The 18,726-nt window shown below is 43.1% G+C and overlaps 1 protein-coding gene across 3 annotated transcripts in view; it reads right to left on the bottom strand.

Moving 5' to 3' along the window:
• Positions 1 to 18,726, bottom strand: part of herc2 (HECT and RLD domain containing E3 ubiquitin protein ligase 2) — a 192,596-nt gene that overhangs the window by 117,167 nt on the left and 56,703 nt on the right. For all 3 annotated transcript variants that reach the window (XM_055636505.1, XM_055636506.1, XM_055636507.1), the window contains exons 15-23: positions 18,104 to 18,297; positions 16,924 to 17,124; positions 12,714 to 12,942; positions 8,665 to 8,789; positions 6,795 to 6,973; positions 5,200 to 5,384; positions 4,628 to 4,783; positions 2,537 to 2,722; positions 692 to 862 (exon numbers count right to left, since the gene is read on the bottom strand). In XM_055636505.1, coding sequence (XP_055492480.1) covers positions 692 to 862; positions 2,537 to 2,722; positions 4,628 to 4,783; positions 5,200 to 5,384; positions 6,795 to 6,973; positions 8,665 to 8,789; positions 12,714 to 12,942; positions 16,924 to 17,124; positions 18,104 to 18,297 — 1,626 coding nt within the window. The remainder of the gene's footprint in view (positions 1 to 691; positions 863 to 2,536; positions 2,723 to 4,627; positions 4,784 to 5,199; positions 5,385 to 6,794; positions 6,974 to 8,664; positions 8,790 to 12,713; positions 12,943 to 16,923; positions 17,125 to 18,103; positions 18,298 to 18,726) is intronic.

Raw genomic sequence — 18,726 nt, 5'->3', positions numbered from 1 at the left:
CAGAACTGAGAAAAATAGCTAAATGGGAAAATGCTGTCAGAGTATTATGTAAGTGTTAATATATATATATTTTTTTTAATGACCTGTGCATGGATATTTACTAACTTTTCATGAATGTAAGTCTTGAAATCCATATGAGCAACTAGCACCCATATAGCAGCCAACATGATCGTTCATGTGAGGAATGAGAGCTACTTTTTGTGGATTAAATCAGTCACCAATTTATGGAGAATATAATAACAATTCTTAATATATATTTTTTTAATTTTGTATTTGTGAAGATGTTTCAGGCTTAAATCTCATGAAGCCTATCAGGACATGTTAAGGAGCATATTAACGTATGGCATCTCTGTGTGGTATCTCAGCTGCACGGAGGCGGAGAGGAGAGCTCTTCAGGGCATCGTCCACAGAGCGCAGAAGATTATTGGGACACAGCTACCAGCTACAATCGAGTCATTTACAGGGTATAGATACATGATAAGGGAATAACGCTTAATGCAAGGTAAAGCCAGCAAAGTCTGATCAAGGATAGTCCGAGGGTCACCAATGAGGTAGATAGTAGTAGTTCAGGACTGCTCTATGGTTGTGGTAGGATGATTCAGTTGCTTGATAACAGCTGGGAAGAAACTGTCCGTGAATCTGGAGGTGTCAATTAATGCATTCTTTTTAAAATATTATGAATGAATCTCACCAAGTATGCTGCTCCCACTCAACGATTGTGCCTGGAAATCTTTGATGTCATAAACCTTTGCATCAATTACTGTCCAAAAACCACCATCTTTATTATGATTCTCAAGGTCAGCCTTCCTAATAAGAGTAACCTCATCGTTATTGCGCGAATTCTGATTTGTGAGGAATGAACCTGAAAAATCAAATTCAAGAAATAAATATGCAAATCTCCCAAATTGCCCTTAAAATCTGAAAACATTCCTAATCAAGATTTTTTAAATTAAGTTTGTCAGAGTCATATAGCATGCAAACTAATCCTTTGGCCCAAATGGCCCATGCCAACTGAAATGCCCAAAACTGGTCCTATTTACCCATGTTTGGCCCATTCTCCCGTAAACCTTCCTATCCATGCACCACTCTAAATATATATACACATTTTAAGTTGTTATTGTACCTTCCTCAACTACTTACTCTTTCATAAATCCATCACCCTCTGTGTTAAAAAGTTGTTCCTAAAGTCCTGATTAAATCTTTCCCTATTCGCTTTAAACCTGTGCCCTGTCGTTCTTAGTTCCCTTACCCTGGGGTAAAACAAAAATCTGTGCATTCAACTTATCTATTCACCTCTTGATCTTATTCACCTCCACAAGGTCACCCCTCAGCCTCCTGCACTCCAAGGAATGACGGCCCCGCCTGACCAACCTCTCCCTATATTTCAGGTCCATGAGTCCTTGCAAAGTCTTCGTAAATACTTCACAGCTCCCTTTCCAGCTTAATGGCATCTTTCTTATGTTAAGGTGACCAAAACTAAATATAATACTCCAAGTGCAGCTTTGCCAATATCTTGTTTAACTGTAAATTACATCCAAACTTCGATACTCACTTCCCTGATTGATATAGACATAGACATAGAAAATAGGTGCAGGAGTAGGCCATTCGGCCCTTCGAGCTTGCACCGCCATTCAATATGATCATGGCTGATCATTCAACTCAGTATCCTGTACCTGCCTAATCCCTCTAGCACAAGGGCCAACATCTAACTCCCTCTTAAATATAGCCAATCAGCTGGCCTCAACTACTTTTTGTGGCAGAGAATTCCACAGATTCACCACTCTCTGTGTGAAAAAAAATGTTCTCATCTCGGGCCCAAAAGACTTCCCCCTTATCCTTAAACTGTGACCCCTTGTTCTGGACTTCCCCAACATCGGGAACAATCTTCCTGCATCTAGCCTGTCCAACCCCTTAAGAATTTTGTACGTTTCTATAAGATCCCCCCTCAATCTTCTAAATTCTAGCAAGTACAAGCCGAGTCTATCCAGTCTTTCTTCATATGAAAGTCAATCCATCCCAGGAATCAGTCTGGTGAACCTTCTCTGTACTCCCTCAATGGCAAGAATGTCTTTCCTCAGATTAGGAGACCAAAACTGTACACAATACTCCAGGTGTGGTCTCACCAAGGCCCTGTACAACTGCAGTAGAACCTCCCTGCTCCTAAACTCAAATCCTTTTGCTATGAATGCTAACATACCATTCGCTTTCTTCACTGACAAAGGCCAATGTGCTGAAAGCATTCTTCCCCATCCAATCTACCCGTGTAGCCATTTTCAGGGAATTGTGTACTTGTGCTCCTAGATCCCTCTGATCTAGAACAGTCTCTAGAACCCTACCACTCACTGTGAAGGTCTTGTCCTGGTTCAAATTCCCAAAACGCCACATCTCCCTCTTATTTGCATTAAGTTCCATTAGTCATTCCTCGACTCGCTTGTCCAACTGACCAAGATCCCTTGTAATTCTTGTTACCCATCTTTGTTATCAACGACACAATCTGGTTTGTGAATTATTTTGTATAGATTTAGTGCCAACATACCCATTATTCCAGGCCAAGCTAAATCATCACTATCATCCTTCTCTCTGCCAGGTGCCAGTTGGTTAAATCTGTCCAAATGTTCCAGCAAAGCAGCCAACAGAGGAATGGACCCAGCATCCTGCATCAGTCCAGCATTCTTTGTAAGTAGCAGTACGACGCAAACCACTAACTCAGGAAGTAGCACTCCTGCATTAAATGGAAACAAAACAGCCAGAGTAGAAGTGTCCCTTAAACTTAATCATTACCTCACTCACCGTTGAACTATAGATTTAGGCATGAATAGCTGTTGAAGCTTTTCAGATCATTTCACCCAGCTTAAGCAAAATGATTTTTTAAAAGAACGGTAGGTAGAAGGAAAAGTTTCAGATTTTGCACCATTATTATTATTATTATTAACTATATTTATGGGCGCCTTTCAAAGACTCTCAAGGACGCCTTACAAAATTTAATAAGCAGATTACAAAACATATAAAAGCAGAATAAAACAAAAAAAATAGTAGGGACATCAACAACACACAATACAAAGTCTTTGTCTTTGGTCAAAAGTCTTTGTATAGTCTTTGGTCAACAAAGAAACGGCATTGTTTGAGTCTTTGGTCTCAACATGTATAGATTTCCTTTGTAAAAGTGTTTCCATGGGGAAAGGGCACGGTGCGGGGGATACCGTCCTTCAGCCGCTTATTGAAACGGCTATTATTGTTTGAGACCTTTGGCGCGGCCTTTCCTGCCGGGATCGACCGGATCATTAAAAAAAAATATCGGGGTCGCCGTCTGATGTGGAACTGAAGTCTGGAAGATAAACATGCTTTTAAAAAGTTTTAAACGGTGAGAAAAAACAGGAACCAGACCTGGTGATCAAATTACACAGCGATGAAAATCGGGACTATGTTTGCTCGGAAGGCCCCGTGCAAGATATAACACGGAGGTTTGACTACGATGGGACTTGGAGTGCATTCCATTAATGTTATGTTTTTTGACTTTCTAACATGCTTTTTTAAAATTTCTATTCTCAATTTTATTTTTAATATGTTTTATTATTTATTTACATTTTATTATTTTTAATTTTTTCAATCCTTCTATTTTGTTACTGACAATGAAAAATAAATTTGAATACATACAATACGAATACAATACTTTTAAAAATTTTGAGAAAAAACAGGAACCAATAGTGATCAAATTACACAGAGAAAAGGTGTTCTTGCAGGGTTACACAAGTGTATGGGTTGGAAATCCTATGCATTTCTGATTTTCCATATTTCTAATAAGAGTCATAAAATCATACAATAGTTACTGAAGAAAAATACATGATATTTTGAAATAGAAAAATTCTTGCAGCAAAATGATATCTGCTCTCACTGCTTCAGACATAAAATACAATAGAGTGGATCAAAACGCAAAATGCATCTCACCCCCTCTGGTCCCAGATACATAATGCAATGGAATATCCACATTTAGAAATATAGTTGGAAGTACAAACTTGATTTAAGAAGACGTAGACTATTGTCGATTTAAAAAAAATATATAAATCGCTAGAAATTAGTCCAAAAGAATAGAAGAGAAAATTGAGGCAACAAGTGCTAACATTCACCAATTTACCTTTAGGATGTTTTAGGTGAACTGAACAACACAGCTGCAGTTGTGCTGGTTCACTTTAAAGCTTGGTTAAGGCTAAATTCAATGGATATTTAAATGCCATACCATGTAATGAAGGCCAGAATTGTGAACCAGATCGGTTTTATAAATAGTCCAACCACCTCACCATTAATTTTATCAATTAGTGTTGGTTAGTTCCTGGTTTTGTTTTTAGAAACATGACATGGAGCAAAATCTAATTCTCCAGGTTACGTAGATGCTTTTAAATCTAAAACAAAAATAAATTCTGGAAATATTCTCGGTCAGGGAGCACGTATACAGAAAATTGACAAGACAATGTATCCAGCTGTACTCTTCATTGAAATGGGTAGCTTTGTACTACAATACATTATTATAGCAATTGCACATTTCAAGAGATCGCAGAGAACAAACGTACTAAAGTGCCTGGAACACGGAATCCACTTTATTTGCCAGAAACATTCATTAAAAACTGGTTACCTGTCAAATCTCCTTCAAGAATACGTGACACTTCTGCAAAATGTCTGTAACTGGTTGAAGCAATGCTGGTGGCCACCGGCAAAATATCCCCAATGTGCGTACACAGAAGTGCAATATATTTTTTAAGCAGAGATCCCACTCCTAAAAGCTCTGGACCTGCAAAAACAAAAGAACAGTGCAAACTGCATGTAAAAACATGAATATTAAACATTGAGAAGCACAGTATTTTTTTTTTTTACAAATTAGTGGTATAGGTGTAAGAAAATAAGAGTATGGATCTCTCAGCTTAAAAAGTATTGATCAAAGTAAAATCTATCACAAAAAAACTAAGTGATGTTCTTCAGCCATCCAACAACACACACCACCTTCTGGTTCAAACCAAACTAGCTAAGGTAATTGCAGCTTTACTGTAGGTTCCATGTCATTTTATTGTGAATTTTAAATTGAATTAACATTTTGAAAACATGAATTTTATTGCATTAAAACAAAAATTCCAGAATGTTGGGTTTTTTTTCAAATATGCATTAAATTAGTAAATTCACATGCTGTATTAAGGTCAAAAATTGACTTACTGTAACCACTGGTTTCATAATTGAAATTTACATCTTGGTAGAGTTTGCTGATTAGAAGACGCTGAAATCGTAGCAACAGATCCAAAGAAGCCGATCTCTCTCGATTGAAGTATTCAAGGTCCAAATAAGAAGAAATATGACGAGTGACATCTTTCAGTTTTGCTATGCTTTGCGATGCAATATTTCTTTATAAGAAAAAAAATCAATTTATTTTCAGAAAGTATTATTTTATCTCTTCTTTTTAAATTGCCATTTCTGTCCACATGCTTGCTCCAAGATGACAACTCTTAGGAATGCTAGACATTTCAGTCACTTTGCCTAAATGATCACTGCTCATGCACAGGAAATTGGATTCTGAAAAGGTTTCACAGTTGAGCTTAATCTTGCACAAATATATCGTCTATTCAAGGCTTTGAACCAATGATACTTAGCAATGATCAGGTTTTCAAAATATAGTCAATGGTCTGCCTGAGATCAGTTAACTCAGTGAAAGAACATGATCTTTTCGTTTATTTTGACAAGTCATAGAATTTGGGCATTTGATGCTCATTCTGAATTTCTCCCTCCTCCCACCGTCCCATAAACTCTGTCTCTTGCCAAGCCATTTCCCAAGGCAGATAAGGTTCATTTCATCCAGTCACCTTTAGGTCAGACAACAAATTTCCTTCCTTTAAGGAGTCTAGTGAACAACATGGGCTTTTATATTAATCCATTTTGTCTCAAAGACACCTTTACAAGCCTTTTGTTCCCAATTTAACGGTTTCAAATCTCAACAACTGTTCTGGGATTGGAACTCATGTTTATGTATTAACGGTACAGAATTTTAATCACTATGCTGCTGAACTCTTTCGTATTAAGAGCAACCACTGGGACAATTATTGAATATTGATGCCTGTAAACCCATAATTCAGCACAGAACAAGTCCCCAAGTTACAACAGTTTCCTTCCTGAGAAAATGTTCATAACCCAAACTATTTGTAAATTGGGAATGAACAAAGGTGTGTGGGAGAGGATGACAGCAACAGCCTTGACAGGAGAACAAGCAGGCCTGGTCAAAGCAGCTGCCAAATGGCCTCACTGGTTCAGTGAGTTTAGTTTAGAGATACAGCGTGGAAACAGGCCTTTCGACCCACTGAGTCCGCGCCAACCAGCGATCACCACATACACTAGCTCTATGCTACACACTAGAAGCCAATTAACTTACAAACCTGCATGCCTTTGAAGAGTGGGAGGAAACCGGAGCACCTGAAGAAAACTCACAAGGTCACAGGGAGAACGTACAAACTCCACACAGACTGCACCTGTAGTCGGGATCCAACCTGGGTCTCTGGTGCTGCAAGGCTGCAACTCCACTGCTGTGCCACCGTCACGAGTGAACAAGTGAGTCTGCTCAGAACTCCCAGCTCTGCTCAGTTTGCCCCAGACCCCAATTGTTGCAGTTCAAAAAAAGGGAGGGAGTGGGGAGAGAAGACAGGTAGAAATGCCCTATTCCCACCCGGCAGAACAGGCCCGCAGCCTTGCAGCAACCGACAAATCTATCCCGATATAAGACAACTGAAACAAAAAGTCAATGCTTCAGTTTGTTTGACCAGTACCTCAATAATTGCTGTACAAGTTGAACAAGGGGTAGGCTTTGTTTCCCAGAAGATTCATATATGCCAGTGTTGATGAGATCCTTATCAAGTGGTGTTCTACTTCGATGGAGTGTTGAAGCATGGGCTTCTTGTTCATCTATTTCCTTCTCTTTTTGAGCTTCTTTCTTTGCTTCTATGTCCTTGAAGACCAAATAATTTCTCAATACAAGTATTGCCACAAACACCAGCAAGATAAAAGCATATAATGTTATATCATTGTTAACACGCAAAGCATAAAACAGTGCATTACAAGACATTAAGAATACCATAGATGATCGAAAATGTGAAAAGTTTAATGAGTGCAATGCGAGAAAGAGGTAGCTCAATGGTTTAGCAAGGACATTTCAGTTGACAGCTTGACAGCTGAAGAATGCAGTACAGTTAGCAGGGAGATGTGCCTGATAAAGCCAATATATGTCTGATGAGACTTTAAACCAAGACCTGATCTATAACAATCATATCTCCTGTCTATCTGATGCAAAACAGATTAAATAGCTAACTACCCAAGTTGATGATGTGGAACAATTGTGTGTCCAAATTAGCTGCTGTGCTTATTTATGTAATACTACCTACACTTTTAAACACAATTCATTGCCTTAAGTTCTGCATAAATTCTTAAGATATAAAAGTTATAAGTTAAAAGTATAAGTATCCTTTATTGTCATTCAGACTTTCGGTCTGAACAAAATTTTGTGCCTTGCAGTCATAACATAGAATAAAATAACAAAAACACACAATAAACACAGATTTAACATCCACCACAGTGAGTCCACCAGGCACCTCCTCAATGTGATGGAAGGCAAAAGTCTTAAAGTTCTTGTCTCTTCCCTCCTTGTTCTCCCTCTGCGCTGAGGCGATCTAGGCTTCCGATGTTGTGACCCCGCCGGGTGATGGTGAGTAAGTCAGTCCCGCGGCTGAATCCGAGCTCCGCGAACAGGCCGGTTCAAACTCCGCGGCCCGGGGCGGTTGAAGCTGCTGCCCTCCAGTCCCAGCGGACGAAGCTGTTGTTGCGGGAGCTCCGGAAAAACAGGTCACCAACCTGTGACCTGCAAGCTCCCGACGATGTCGTCCACTGGGCGTGCGGCCGAGCCTCCGAGGCTCCGAAGTCGGGTCGCCGCCACCGCAACGCCACCAAAGCCCCGAAGTCGGCCAGCCTCGCGTTGGTAAGTCCTGGCTGGCTCTGCCTCCGGAGCCTCGAGGTCGGTCCCAGTTGGAGGCCGCCAGCTCCGCCATTAGGCCTCAGCGCAGACAGAGAGAAGGGGGATACGACAAGAAAAGGTCGCATCCCCCTGAAGGAAGAGACCAAAAACATGTTTCTACACACACACACGCACCCCCACACGCACACACACGCACACACACATGTACAACCTAATAAACTAAATTAACTAAAACAGGACAAAGGAAAAACAACAACAAAAAAAGAACAATAGACAGACTGCAGGTGAGCCACAGCCGCCACTTCCGGAAGTTGTTTCCCTTTACTGAAATTAATATAGTTCTGTGAAAAATAAAATGTTTTGCCAATTCTGATGGCACAAAAAACAGATTTTAAACAAAGAAAAATAAGTTTCAAGGAAAAAGGTAGAAAAGTGGATTCCGAATAAAGTTTTTTTTTTTTTTTTTTTTTAAATCTTCCTCGAAAATTTGGTAAAATTGAACTATTAACAGAACTGAAGTGTTCTAAAATCTTTTTAGGTCACAAATGTTATGAAACAGATGTTACAATGTTTAAATTCTCCAACTTGACAGACCTAAAGTTAACAGGTTCGGGACAATATTTCATTATATTTCAAAAATACAGCCCGAATACTAAAATAATCTTTTTTACCTGTATTTCAGCTGTAATTGCAGCATTGAGTGCAGACTCCAAGCCACCATCGGCCATTAGACTGCCCACCAGAAGGTCAATCATAAATCGACGACCCGGACTTACATTCATTTCATGACCTGAAACTTAATTTCCAATAGCATAAAAATTAGAGCTGAATGTGGACAAAAACATCAAATGGTTGTATAGTACAGCAAGCCACAGTGGTACTAAGTTATACACTGGCCTTTCACCCATATAATAGCATTCAAAACCAAACCATGGTTCAGTCGGAAGAATTATTTTTATTCTAATTTCATATGACGCAGAAGACCATTCAGCCCATCAAGTCATTGCTGACTAGAATATGCCTGTCCTTTCCCTTATTTCCCAATAATCTCTTCTCTCTCATATGCTCTTTCACCTCCCCAATTCTCCTGAACCCATCTGCACTCAAAGGCAACTTATAGTAACTATTTAATGTACCATTACATCTTTGGGCCATGGGTGGGATCCAGAGCTCCCAAGGAAAAGTTATAACAAGCTCTTTAGTCTAAGGAGCCTGTGTCCACCATCGATCCTTCACTTACACATATCCAAGAGTCAAGAGTCAAGAGTGCTTTATTGTCATGCGTCCCTGATGGGACAATGAATATGTGCGCAACAGAATATGTAAACATAGTACATAACGGGGGAAAAGAAAAAAAAAAAGTTCAATAAATAACAAATATAGTGCAAATAACAAATAATAATATAGTCTTTTGCAGTTCAGAGCTCAGAGCTTATTTGTTGTTGTGTTTAATAGCCTGATGGCTGTAGGGAAGAAGCTGTTCCTGAACCTGGACGTTACAGTTTTCAGGCTCCTGTACCTTCTTCCTGATGGCAATGGTGAGATGAGTGTGTGGCCAGGATGGTGTGGGTCGTTGATGATTTTGGCTGCCTTTGAGGCAGCGACTACGATAGATCCCTTCGACAGTGGGGAGGTCAGAGCCGGTGATGGACTGGGCTGCGTTCACAACTTCTCGTAGTCTTTTTCGCTCCTGGATGTTCAAGTTGCCAAACCAGGCCACGATGCAACCAGTCAGAATGTTCTCTACCTGTAGAGGTTTAGGAGAATCCTCTTTGACATGCCGAATCTCCGTAATCTTCTCCGGAAGTAAAGTCGCAGATGTGCCTTCTTTACAAATGCATCGGTGTGCTGGGTCCAGGAAAGATCTTCGGAAATGTGCACGCGCAGGAATTCGAAGTTATTGACCCTCTCCACCTGCTGTAATCCCATTTTATTCTCCCCTCATTCCCATCTATTCTCCCCCCCCCCCCCCCCAAAATGCTGCCACTCACCCACACATGCCGTTTACAGTTATCCAACCAACCCTTCTATTTGGGGTATAGGGGGAGAGCAGAGCTTTCAGGGGTTAACAAGCAAGAACAAGTTCCACACGACCTCACTCAAGGTCTGGTCCAAACCCAGATCACTAATAATAATAATAATATATTTATTGTCATTGCACATTAGTGCAACAAGATTTGGTATGCAGCTTACAAACTATGTCAAAAAAAAAATAATAATAAACTGTGCGACGTGACCATCTGAGGGAGACAGTCCAGTGGGGATGGGGGGCACTCAGCAGGGCCGGTTCAGAGCCGCTATAGCTCTGGGAATTAAGCTGTTTCTGAGTCTGGAGGTTCGGGCGTAGAAGGCCTTGTAACGTCTGCCGGAGGGAAGTACTTCGAACAGTCCGTTACAAGGGTGTGAGGAGTCTTTATGGATACTGACGGCCTTCCTGAGGCACCGTGTGTGGTAGATGCCCTCCAAGGCTGGTAGCTGTGTCCCAATAATCCTCTGCGCTCTGTGGACGACGTGCTGAAGAGCTCTCCTCTCCGCCTCCGTGCAGCTGAGATACCACACAGAGATGCCATACGTTAATATGCTCTCTGTGGTGCAGCGGTAGAAGGTTGTCAGCAGCTGTTGGGGCAGACCAGTCTTTTTTAATGTCCTCAGGAAGAACAGTCATTGCTGTGCCTTCTTGACCAGCGCAGCGGTGTTGGTGGACCATGTGAGGTCCTCTGAAATGTGAGTGCCCAGAAACTTAAAGCTGGACACTCTCTCCACACTTTCCCCGTAGATGGAGATTGGGGCGTATTCTCCATTATGGGACCTCCTGAAGTCAATAATCAGCTCCTTGGTCTTGGAGGTGTTTAGTGACAAGTTGTTATGTGCGCACCAGTCCGCCAGGTTCTGCACCTCCGCTCTGTATTTTGTTTCATCACCGATGGTGATCAGCCCAATCGCTGTTGTGTCGTCTGCAAACCTCACGATGGTGTTGGTGTCGAATGCAGGAACACAGTCGTGAGTGAAGAGGGAGTAGAGCATGTGGCTCAGTACACAGCCCTGTGGTGTGCTGGTGCTCAGGGTGATAGTGGAGGACAGGTGCGGGCCCAGTCTCACTGCCTGCGGTCGCTCCGTCAGAAAGTTCAGGATCCAATCGAATATCGGCGAGCTGAGGCCTAGCTGGTGGAGTTTGGTGGTGAGCTTGGTGGGGATGACCGCATTGAATGCAGAGCTATAGTCTATGAAGAGCATCGTCACGTACGTGCCCTGTCTATCCAGGTGAGTCAGGACAGTGTGAAGAGCCTGAGAGATGGCATCCTCTGTTGATCTATTTGCCCTGTATGCAAATTGATGAGAGTCCAGTGAGGCAGGGATGCTGGATTTGATGTGGGAGAGGAGGATTTGATGTGGGAGAGGACCAGCCTTTCGAAGCACTTCATTGGGATTGGAGTTAGGGCAACCGGGCAGTAGTTATTCAGGTTGGTGACTTTAGACTTTTTCGGCACCGGCACTATGGAGCCGTTTTCAGGCACTTGGGACCGTTGCCAGAGATAGAGACAGATTAAAGATTCTCGTGATCCTCCGCCAGCTGTACAGCACAGTCCTTTAGTACCCTTCCCTGTACTCCATCCAGGCCTGAAGCCTTGCGTGGATTGATACTACGCAGGGCGCACTGTACCTCCCGAGTGCTCAGTCCCTCCGCCATGGCCGGGGTTATTCCACTCCTGGTGGTGTTGCCAGTTTCGAAGCGGACAAAGAAGTTGTTTAGTTCGTTGGCCAGTGTGATATCACTGTGGGGGCAGGCGGGGCTGCTCTTGTAGTCAGTGATGTCCCTGACACCCTGCCACATGCTACTGGTGTCCGCGGTATTGAAGTGGTCTTCTACCCTTTGCCTGTGGATGTCTTTGGCGTATTTTATACCTTTGTTCAGGTTCGACCTGGCCGCACTGTAGGCAGAAGTGTCCCTGGATTTAAAGGCATTGTTGCGTGCCCTTAGCAGATCCTGAACCTCCTTGTTCATCCAGGGTTTCCGGTTTGGGAACATCTTTATTTGCTTGTCCACTGTGACAGTCTCCACACAGCAGTTGATGTAGGAGAGCACAGTGGATGTGTACTCCTCCAAGTCTACCTCTGTACCGCTGGTTGCCTGTTGTGCAAACAGGTCCCAGTCGGTGCGATCAAAGCAGTCCTGGAGTTGTAGGGTGGCGTCCTTGGGCCATAGTTTGACCGTCCTTATTGCAGGTTTGGTCTTACGGATGAGGGGTTTGTATGCAGGCAGTAGAAACTTTTTCAAGTGAGAGGTGCTCGGATTGTCCCAGGGATGGGCAGGGGAGAGCTCTGTATGCGTCCTTGATGTTGGTGTACACTTTATCCAGCGTGTTTGAGCCCCTGGTAGGGCACTGCTGATGAAATTTGCAGAGTGCAGCTCGTAGGTCGACCTGATTAAAGTCCCCTGCAACAATGAAGGCACCGTCGGGGTGAACACTAGAGCTGTGTAACAACAGAGCTGCCGTATCATCATGCCCATCTTCCCTCTAATTTGACCCACTCTGCCAACCTCACGCAAATTAGGCACGTAATTGCTCTTCCAAAATCAATGCCAAGGTATATATTATTTGGAGAAGTCAGGAAAGAGCTTTACTGCACTGTGTTAACTGTCCATGGTTACCTGCTAATGAATGGGTCAGCATCTGTTTTCAGCAACAATAACTACAATTTAAAAAATTCAAAGTCCTACCTGCATTGGGCAACAACGCTGAAAGTGCTCTGGCTCTTTCTTCAGCTGTAGGGAGCAGAACAGACCAACCACTCTGCAGCACAGCCTGTGCGGATGATTGCACAGTATTCAGAACCCCAGCATTGCTGGCAAGCGTCACCACAGTCTGTTTCAAACTGTTCAATAAAACACTGCCAATGCCCAAACCAAGACATTCTGGGTCAACTTGATGGCTAATAGCAGCATGAAGCTACAATAAAAAGGAAATTAAGAATTACTTTTGTCTCCTGCAACATATTTCCTTTCCGATTCACAACACAAGCCAGGCTTAAAAAGAATTAAATTTAAAAAACAATTTTAATCATTCCATGTCCTGATTAAAATGTTAATATAATAGCTAGTTAGAATGACTTAATTGCAAACAGTCATACTTAAATACAACTAACATATGTTCTTTTAAAATTGGGAATACATATTCCTGTACTCCCTGTACATTCACAGCTCTCCAGCCAAATTCGGCTTTAATTCCATCTACAAGTTTGCAGATGACAAGACTGTTGTGGACCAGATCACAATGGCCAGATTGAGTCAGGAAGGAGATGGAGAACTTAGTGAAATGGTGTCAGGACAAAAACCTTTCCCCCAATGTCAGCACGATGAGGGAGCTAATAGAGGAAGCATGGAAGAGTCAATGCCCCAATCAGCACCAATGGTACAGAAGTGGAAATTATTAAGAACTTCTAGTTCCTTAACGTTTTACCTGCACTTTTTAAACTATTTGTACTGTTTCATCAGGGACTGGATTGTTTTTATTATGTGTGAAATGTTTAATTTTACTTCGGAGTCACGTGAGTGGCTACGTGAAGAACCCCGCTTACGACGCATGCGTGCCATATCGCTACACGCATTTGAACTCGTCATCGCTGGAGGAAGGACGTTCCTCCCAATCGGCAGGGGTTGAACCTGCAACAGGTAAGGGAACTTCGTTTTTGTTTACTTACCCTTTTTTATCTAGAAGGCTGATGAAGCTGGCTGGGGAGAGTCTGCAGAATTGCAGGCAGCCAGCAGCGGCCGGGGCCGGTTAATTTCTTTTAAACAGGAACGGAGCCGACTTTAGAGCCAGGACAACGGTCGCTGGAGCAGTTTCCCGACAACTCGGAAACAGCCCCACTAGTCGGTTAGTGCATTTAATAATTCATGGGTCCGAGGGGCTGGAAGGTGCGGAACTGACGGGGGTTCCGCAGGTCTAAAAATAGCGGCGAGCGGTCAGTGCCCGAGAGCACTGAGTACGCGTTGGACCCGCTGGACCGCGCTGGAATAGAGGCAGGGGGGAAAACAGGCAACAGGCTGAACTCCCGTTATGGGAATAGCTGTGCTAAACTTACCCCCCCCCCACGATTTTTTCTCCCGTTTGTTCACTACACCTGTCCACAGCTGGGATATATAGGACCAGCAGCTGGCTGGGGAGAGTCTGCAGATTCAGGCAGCCAGCAGAGGCCGGGGGCCTGTTAATTTGTTTTAAAACAGGGGACGGAGCCGACTTCAGCGACAGGATAACGGCGCTGGAGCAGGGTTTCCCGACGACTCGGGTACAACACCACGGACCCTTACTATAGGTATGTGGGAAAATGGTGTAAACCTAAAATGGGGTTTTCATAGAATCTGTGTGTTAATCCTTTTGTTAAAGTATTAGATGGGTCCGAGGCACTGGAAGTGCGGAAGGGCGCATTAACGGCACTTCCGCAATGTTCTAAAAATAGCGACGAGCTGTCAGTGCAGAAGGTGGTGGCAGTCCCATGAATGTGGAGGCTAGCCACAGTGGGCAAGAGGTAAGCCCCACAGCGGTACCCCGTGTGGGGCTGCAGAATATCTCTTACCCCTCGGAGGAGAGTGGGCAGGACCAAATTTGTTCAGACCCTGACCAAGGCACAGGTTTACATAACCCTGAAGGAGGGGAGACATCAGCTGTGCCGGATTTAAACCCCGCGCCGGGAAAATCAAATCCTAGACCGGGCGGGAAGGCAAAGCTCAAAGTACATCACTGCGAAAATGATGTGGAGAAACAGCCTCCGGATAATACTTACCGATACCGGAGTAAGGATGAGCAGCTGCAGGATACAGCGCAGCCAGCAGCGGACACTTGCGCGGAGCTGGGAAACCGGTACGAGTGGCTGCAGCAGGTTCGGCCGTCAGCGACAGGTGAACCGGGACTGCGAGGAACGGCACAATTATATGGGGCGGCCGGGAGCGATCAGTGCCCGTAGGCATGGGGACCGGCTGCGGCAAAAACCGCGTGCGACTAGTGCCCGAGAGCACGTAGGTCGGCAGGAGCGGTTGTTGGAGGAACTTCTCCAGAGTGGCAGGCTCCAGGATATGGACGATAGCCACAGTGGCATAGGTGTAAGTCCCTCAGCAGATTACCATAAAGGGCTGCTTGACATTTCATCCTCCTCGGAAGAGGGTGTTGAAGGGCTGCCTGTGTTAGATTCTGAACCAGAGATGGAGCCACATTCCCATATGGAGGACGAGGGAACCAAGTTGCTGGACATGGTGGAACAATACTTTCAGCAAGAACAGACTGGCAAAGATCTAGAGGCCAGGATGGCTGCCAGCATTAAGTACATGTCTACACATCACCTGCAAGCCAATACCTTTGCTGAGGTGTTGGCAAGACATTTACCTCCAGGAACATAACAGGACAAGGTATTAAACCGAAAGAAAGTTCTAAAGTCCTATCAGCGGGATATTATCGGCCGCACTACTAGAAATAGACATGACACTAGTTCACCAGGATGCACTGGCCTTATATGCAAACCTGGAACTTCCCAAACCACTATTATAGAATGTGGAGGTATTCATTACTTGCTCCTTAGTTCAGCATGTACTGAACTGAACGTCATTCAGACAAGGAAGCAACAAATTGAAGCATTATTAAACTACGTACACACATTATAGATGTTATGGAGACATCCAATAAGAATCACAGAAATTTGTGTACTAAATATCCTTATCATAATCAGAGGTGGTTGCCACTTCATCTTGGGTTAATGGAATACGTCGTACTTATATTCTTTCAGATGGGAACTTTGTGTCATCTTCTGTATTGATCCTAGGGTACTATCTGGCGAGCATCGTATCAAGATGGCTGGCTAGATTACCAATTAGATGTACCCACAGATGTGTTAACTACAGGTCATCTGCAGTTCACTGCTAACACAGTTCACATGGCACTGACTTTGCTGGTAAATATGGTACAGCCTTAATGCTTTGAATGCTTTGAAGGATGACACACATGCGTAAGCGGGGTTCTTCACGTATTCCCTCAACGTTCCTCCTCATAAAATACAGATCAAACTTCAAACTGGTAAATTCTCGTTTAATCTTACTAGTTTATGTGTGATGCTCTGATATTCCCTGGGAAACGTCTTCTCATTTTGCACTGTACAATTGTTGTTTTGCAAGATGACAGTAAAGGTTGATTGATTAATTGATTAATGATCTGTCGCCTCAGCCAAGTAGGCATATCAACACGTCTTACTTCCCAACGAGACGGAGAAGATTCGGCATGACTCCACTGATTCTAACAGGTCTCCAAAAGCATATTGCAAGCAGGGCTTGGCAACCGTTCAAAACTGCAAAAAACTGCGCATAGATGCCGTTGTAGACCATGCCATCACAAAGACCAGACTTCCCACCATTGACTCCATATATACTTCTCATTGCCATGGAAAATCAGCGAAAATAATCAAACACTTATCCCACCCAAGTGTAACTTTCTTCTCACAGCTCCCATCCGGCAGAAGATACAGAAGCTTGAAAGCAGACACCAGCAGACTCAGGAACAACTTGTTCCCATCTGTCATCATGCTTCCAAATAGCTCTTTGATAAACTAGGGGACTGCCCGATTCACCTTTACCCCATTGAGGATATTGGACTTTGTCTATGGAACTGATGCAATACAACGCTGAGAGCTATATTCTGCACTCTGCAACATCTTCTTTGCTTTATTGCACTTCAGTTTATCTTCATTGTATTTATGTATAGTGTTACCCAATTTGTTTGGATAGCGTGCAAAACAAAAAAAACTTTTCACTGCACCTCGGCACATGTGACAATAATAAACGTAAACCTTGTTTGAAGCAGTTACTTTTCTCATCAATAAACATTTCCAATGTGGGAAATTGAAATACATAACTCTCGATTTACGTGCTCTACTTAGTTATTCGTTACCTGAAGTCTCAGAAGATTGAGAGTTGCAACGGCCATGCATTCCTTCTCCTGTGGTGGGGGCCAGTCTGAACTACCATCCATGCCCTCGCTTACTTGTCGCAACAGCAAGTCCAATTGCTCAAATGTCATCTGGCAAACATCCACCACAAAGGGCACACGAAGGCCAATTGACCATTCTGAACATGAAGACCAAGCAAAACTCTACAGGAGCAATAAGTTTACAGATAAGTCAAATATACATGGCTGTCTGTACTAATATGTCAGCCAGAAATAATTTCCACATCTCAAAATGTTAAACTACTTTCTATTTTCTCACTCGTAACTTTGAATATATTGTTATTGTTCATAGCAAAAGGATTTGAGTATAGGAGCAGGGAGGTTCTACTGCAGTTGTACAGGGTCTTGGTGAGACCACACCTGGAGTATTGCGTACAGTTTTGGTCTCCTAATCCGAGGAAAGACATTCTTGCCATAGGGGGAGTACAGAGAAGGTTCACCAGACTGATTCCTGGGATGTCAGGACTTTCATATGAAGAAAGACTGGACAGACTCGGCTTGTACTCGTTAGAATTTAGAAGATTGAGGGGGGAATCTTATAGAAACTTACAAAATTCTTAAGGGGTTGGACAGGCTAGATGCAGGAAGATTGTTCCAGATGTTCGGGAAGTCCAGAACAAGGGGTCACAGTTTAAGGATAAGGGGGAAATATTTTAGGACCGAGATGAGAAAAACATTTTTCACACAGAGAGTGGTGAATCTCTGGAATTCTCTGCAACAGAAGGTAGTTGAGGCCAGTTCATTGGCTATATTTAAGAGGGAGTTAGATGTGACCCTTGTGGCTAAAGGGATCAGGGGGTATGGAGAGAAGGCAGGTACAGGATACTGAGTTGGATGATCAGCCATGATCATATTGAATGGCGATGCAGGCTCGAAGGGCCGAATGGCCTACTCCTGCACCTACTTTCTATGTTTCTATGTTAGAAGTTACTACCTTTGTTAAGGAGACACATGACTATTTCTCCACAGTGCAAATGAATGCAAATTAACTTAGCTCTCTCCCACAGCTTTCATTGAAATCCTACTAACAATTGTTGGTAGAGAAAAAGTAACATTTTCTTACTCAAAGAAACCACGTCAGGATACAGAACTGGCAGGGACCAAAATTCAAATGGAAATTTACCTGAGCTGCCCCGCAAGAAATGCCAACGATATGTTTTATATCTAACCCAGGTAGAGCAGCTGGTTCTGGTTTTGTTATCCTCAGGGTATCAAAATGTTGACACTGATCATTGCTGCCCCAGCTATGGACTTCACCATCCTCTGTCAGTATCATGCAATGTGTGGATCCAACAGCCACATCGATTACTTTTTTACCTGCAATCAAACAAAAAATGCACAGACGATTTATATCCGATCAGGAGATGCGTATATGTACACAAGAAAATACAGATGATTAAATCTGGAGAAGAACTTGTTGAAAGAACTCGTTCAAGAAGGTACTGCAGATGTTGGAAATCGAAAGTGGGCAAAAATGCTGGAGAAAACAAAAATGCTGGAGAAACTCAGCGGGTATGGAGCGAAGGAAATGGGCAACGTTTTGGGCTGAAACCCTTCTTCAAACCTGTTGGAAGAACTCCATGGGTCATGCAGCATCTGACACGATAGTCACAATGGGGTTAGGGATAAGATAACCTTTCTCAAGAGCAATCCAGAAGCCAGAATGTTGACTAATTTCAAATTCTCTCTAGTTTCTCCGAAACCAATTATCCTGAGGATTAAGAATAGATCATTCAATATTGGCAA

The sequence above is a fragment of the Leucoraja erinacea genome, chromosome 6 (genome assembly GCF_028641065.1).
Source record: "Leucoraja erinacea ecotype New England chromosome 6, Leri_hhj_1, whole genome shotgun sequence".
NCBI classification, from domain to species: domain Eukaryota; kingdom Metazoa; phylum Chordata; class Chondrichthyes; order Rajiformes; family Rajidae; genus Leucoraja; species Leucoraja erinaceus.
The sequence above is the reverse complement of the archived record's forward strand: the minus strand, read 5'-3'. Positions and strand labels throughout refer to the sequence as shown.